Here is a 5,082-nt window from a genome sequence, read left to right as displayed (position 1 = left end):
TATAGCACAGCAGACGGACCAGAATGTAGGGCCACAAATGGAATACTAGCATCCTATACTAAGCATGTAGGATTGCAGGTAAAGGTAACAACAGTAGTAGCAAGGACAGGCTATGCATCAGGATAGGATTAACGGAAAGCAGTAACATGCTACACTACTCTAATGCAAGCAGTATAGAGAAGAATAGGCGATATCTGGTGATCAGGGGGGGCTTGCCTGATTGCTCTGGCAAGGAGGGGTCGTCAACACCGTAGTCGTACTGGGTAGTAGCGGTGTCGGTCTCGGTGTCTAGCGGGAGAAGAGGGGGAAGAAATAATAAATATAATGCAAACATAAGCACGACGGTGCATGACAAGACAATGCGCAGTGCTAGGTGTGCCCTAACGCGGTAGGAGGTGATACCGATGAAGGGGGGAAACATCCGGGAAAGTATCCCCGGTGTTTCGCGTTTTTGGACAGACGAACCGGAGGTGAAATGTTGCAGGTTCGCTATGCTAGGGATGTGTGGCGGGTGAACGGGCTGCGTATTCGGATTCGTCTCGTCCTTCTAAGCAACTTTCATGTATATAACTTTTTCATCCGAGTTACAGTTTATTTTCTATGATTTATCAAAGTTTTAGGCATTTTTGAAATTTATTTAATTACTTAAATTGAACATTATCCAGAACAGTGAAAGGTGATGTCAGCATGACATCACCATGACATCAGCAGGTCAAACCCAGCTGACCGGAGTCAAACCTGGCATGTGGGTCCAGCGGGACCCACCTGTGATCCTTTATTTAGGTTAATTAGGGTTTAGCTAATCTAATTACTGTTTAATCAAACTAACTAGTTAATTAGATTAATTAAGCAGGATTAATTAAATTAATTAATTCACTAATTAATTAATTATTAATTTTATTAATTCATTTTTATTTTATTTCCTTTTTTATAGAAACGTTCTGGGGGCGGGGCCCGTTTGCCATAGGCCCATAGGCCTAGCGGGTCGGGCAAGCAGCGGGGCAAGCGCCTGAACGGGTGCGTGCCCGAGGGGCGCTGGACACGCACGGCGCATGCCGGCACCGGCGACCAGGGCCAGGGGAGGCAGCGGAGGCGGTGGCCGCAGCGGCGGGCGGAGCGCGACGTCGGCTGGAGGTGGTGGCGCGGGGGCGCGTGCGCGCGAGGGGTCGCGGACGCATGCGGGAACGGCAGGCGCGGCCTTGGCAGGAACGGGATGAGCGAGGCGTGGGCGCGGGACGCGCGTGTGCTGCGGAGCAGGGCGAGTGTCGTGGCGGACCGGGACGGCAAGTGCGGCGGCGGCCTCGGCACGTAGTGCGTGGCCACGGGGAGCAGGGGCTGTGGGGAAGGCAGAGCAGCGGCAGTAGCAGAGCGGCAGCTGCAGCAGCGGGGCGGCCACGCGCGCAAGCAGGGGGTGATGCGGGGCGCGGTCAGCGCGCGCTGAGCGCGCACGTCGGTGCAGGCAGGCGCGTCCAGGAGCAGGGGACGGCCACGGCGGCGGGAGCGGGTGCGGGCGGTGCACGCGCACGAGGGAAAAGGGGAGGAGAGGGTGAGCTCACGGGGGCCGTAGGGATGGGGCAGCGGGGCGCGAGGAGGGCGACAGGGACAACGGCGTCGGAGAGGAAGCAGGCCGGCGAGGAGGTAGAGGCAGGCCGGCGAGATGGCGTCTCGGGCAGCGGCGGTGGTCGACGCAGCAAGGGGGTGAGGCGTCGGCGTCGGCGTTCAAACCCCATCCCGATCCAGATGGGATCGAGAGGTGGTGGGGGAGAGAGGGAGGCGATGTGGGAGAGTGGGGGGTTACGGGTTAGGGTTTCCCCCGGAGTGGGGATATGGAGGAGGGGAGTGGGCGCCTGCTGGGCCGGCCTGGCTAGCCCAGTGGCCAGCTGGGCCGAGGCCCAGCGAGGGGGGGGGGCTTTATTTTCTTTTGTTCTTTTTTCTGTTCTTTTCCTTTTATTTATTTGTTTATGTTTTATTTTAGTTACACTTTATTTTTAATGTAGTAAAATATAACAATAGCTCCAAAAATAGTGTTTCAAAATAACCCACTACCCTAAAAAGATTTACCTCAAAATAAAATAGTTTATTGTTTTATAAAATATTAAAGGCACTTATTTAATCGTTTCAACTACTGTTTTAATCACTTCAGAGTATTAAAACATTTTATAAAAGTGGGGTTTCTTCCCCACCATTGACTTTGCATTATTTGGCATAACCCGGACATTTTAGTTTTAAAGTTTGAAAACTTTTGTTGTTTGCCTTTAATTCAATTTTGAATTTGAATGGGTTTTGAACTAACCCGAGATTAACTACAGTGACAAAGGTGACGTGGCATCATTAGCAGGGAATTACTGTAGTCTAATTATCTGAGCATCACATCAGGTACGGGACGCACGGAACTGAAGCGTATACAGACACGGAATTGCGGCTTTTGGCGCACAGGTACGGCTTTGGAATTGGTGTTCTCGAGGCACGGGTACAAACCACCTGGACGCGCAAAAGACTGGTGGCAAAGGCACGATTGTGTAGTGTCAAGAGGAACTGCCGTGTGAAACCAGCATGTTACAGACATGGTGTGTGTCACGGATGTACATACATAGACGGAAAGAAGCCACGGAAGTGAAGCCTGAACAGACACGGATGTCCGGATTCTCGAGGCACGGTCCTAAAGCACACAAAGACATGAAACTAAAATGTTGCCTCGTACGTTAGCAGGCGTGCCTCTTTTGTGCGAACGTGTAAAAGACAACAATACAAACACAAACAAACGGCACTGAATATAAGCCAAACACAAAGCGCGCTTCTCCCAAACAATACATATGCGCCACTTCAACAGGTTCTCTAAATATACATGAACTCGCGCAAACGTCAACAATGAACTTGTAACATGAAAAAACATAAGAAATTATATTCACATAACATGACACGGTACTCCATAGGTTTGAACTGTCTAAAAGTACTCATTAATTATACAAAAAAAGAAATGAAAGTCTTCCAGGAGTCCATTCTGCTCAGACCACCGGGACCATTCTACTCAGTTGGAGTTCTACTCAGAAGCATCAACGGCGTCTGGGGTCGGGAAGACAACGAGGATGCATCATGTCCTTCATAGACAGAACTCGGCGGTAGAGCTCGTAGCTAACATACCCATCCTAATACAAAAAGCCGATGAGAATAAAGATATACGTAAAGGGGAAAAAGTACTATTGTTGCAATAAAACAAAAATATAAAGACAGAAAATCATAAAAAATGAAATTTTCACTTACGATTGCCGCATATTTCTGGTGTTCAAGGGAAAGCGGCTTCCATTCCCAGTAGTCATGCAGACCTTGTGGAAAAGACGACTTCATACTCAAGTAAGATTTGTTTATGACGGTTCCTGCCAAATCTGCCATGGAATCCCTTAGATTGCCTCCTTTGATCATGAGCTCCTCTTGAAGGTCGATGTGACACTCTCTTGGGATTTTGAGGTAACTGTTTGCGAGAACATCCCTATCATTCCTGATGTCGACACTAGCGAAAATTATACCTTTGTTCCGACGGAAATCCTTCAGAGCAGCGCACTCCGTCCTGGCCTTGCAAAAGTGATAGACAAGAACATGCTTGCGCATCGCCAGTTGCATAACGGCGACTTTTCTACTACGATCAAAATAATCCTCTCGTGTGTACTCCAGATCAAGACCAACAAACTTGTACCTGTCCTCACGCAGCCATTCCTCATAGAGAGTAAGAATCTCCTCCACCTTGTAGGGCTCGTTAGTGTACAACACCTCGAGCTTGGTATTACCATCAGCATCTATAAAGAGACGCTCAGTAGTGTTCCTGAAGTCGTCCATGGAACCGAGGCTGAGACGACAATGGAGTTTGACTGTGCTTCTCGTACGAGGCCAGGATGACAGGAGCTAACTGCACTTCTCTGCAGAGAATAAGACGCGATAACCTCCCGGAATAGACGACTACTTAACCTTGGGGAGAGACGACTCGGTTACCATGTGCCCATTAAATTGCATCGGGAACGGTGTGAATGGACGGTTGTGCTTCTGCAGCTTATGAAACCATGCACTTCAAAAGTCACGACTGCCACGCTGTAATCGAGGAGCCCCTAGATTAACTCTAGCACGGTATCTGGCACAATGAGTACTAGCAATAAATAGCCATCCCATCGGTCACCAGCACATCTTTTGACCGAGAGAACAATGAGAGGAAGCAAACAAGATGACCCTGTCGTACAAATACTACATGGGGACTGAACAAAAATAGAAGCACGGTTCGGCCAGCACAAAAGCCACACACGTGCCTCCACTTTGCTTTAAAGACAAACCTCAGTGATATCAACGGACCTGCATCTCTATGTCTGCATACCATCGAAAACATTGCCAAAACAAAAGCACATCCATGCTTCTCACATACAAATAACTGTAGGCTATCATAGATATTCCCGCCTGAACCCAACGTACATAAAAACAGTGGCTCCCTGGGTCAACGACTGCTTGAAAAAAAATTGCATAACAGAGTCACGAACCGTGACTCCATTCCAGATACAAAAGTGCCTCTCATTAGGAACCATCATCCCTCCCCTCAATTTGCCTCCCCCGACGTATCAACCATGCCTCTCCTGATACAATGATCGTGCATCTAATAACATCATCACTGTTCCTCTCCTAAAGACACACCCAACCATATCTGATTAAACATGTGATTAAAAAAATTAAAACACGGAAGCACGAGTATGCTTTTCAGCATGTATAACCGTGCCTCACAAAAAGTATGTGAGGCAGGATAGGCACGTAAAAGACTCCGCTCGGAGGTAGCACAGCTGGACAACTATAATGGGAGGCAGCTGGACGAGTCAACCATCTCGTGTCCCCATAACACCTCGGAATACACGCACACCATCTACAACCAGCATTCATTCCATTTCGCAGAATAAAAAATAAAACAAGAAGCACTCATTACTACTCTTGCTCTCTCCCGTCTCCTTTATATTTCAATAAGCTCCGACTCCCTCAGCCACATCACAACTCATTTGCCTTCTCCATCGCCTGCTTCTAGGGTTCGTGCTTCTTCTCTGTCTCCTTCTTCTAGGG

General features: G+C 48.6%; 1 protein-coding gene across 1 annotated transcript; it reads right to left on the bottom strand.

Moving 5' to 3' along the window:
• Positions 1–3,053: 3,053 nt before the first annotated feature.
• On the bottom strand, positions 3,054–3,831 carry LOC141042937 (uncharacterized). The gene is made up of 2 exons (XM_073511847.1): positions 3,262–3,831; positions 3,054–3,146 (listed from the first exon to the last, which is right to left on the bottom strand). The coding sequence occupies exons 1-2, from the start codon at positions 3,829–3,831 to the stop codon at positions 3,054–3,056; spliced, it is 663 nt and encodes a 220-aa protein (XP_073367948.1).
• Between the last annotated feature and the right edge of the window lie 1,251 nt (positions 3,832–5,082).

Source organism: Aegilops tauschii, chromosome 3 (assembly GCF_002575655.3).
Source record: "Aegilops tauschii subsp. strangulata cultivar AL8/78 chromosome 3, Aet v6.0, whole genome shotgun sequence".
NCBI classification, from domain to species: Eukaryota; Viridiplantae; Streptophyta; class Magnoliopsida; order Poales; family Poaceae; genus Aegilops; species Aegilops tauschii.
Note: the sequence above shows the minus strand (reverse complement) of the source record. Positions and strands in the feature narration are given on the sequence as shown.

Excerpts from the sequence above, each read along its gene's own strand:
- LOC141042937 (XM_073511847.1), bottom strand. The coding sequence starts at position 3,831 with ATGGACGACTTCAGGAACACTACTGAGCGTCTCTTTATAGATGCTGAT. Across the intron at positions 3,147-3,261 it reads ACCAGAAATATGCGGCAATC|GATGGGTATGTTAGCTACGA; the intron begins GTAAGTGAAAAT and ends TTTTTGTATTAG.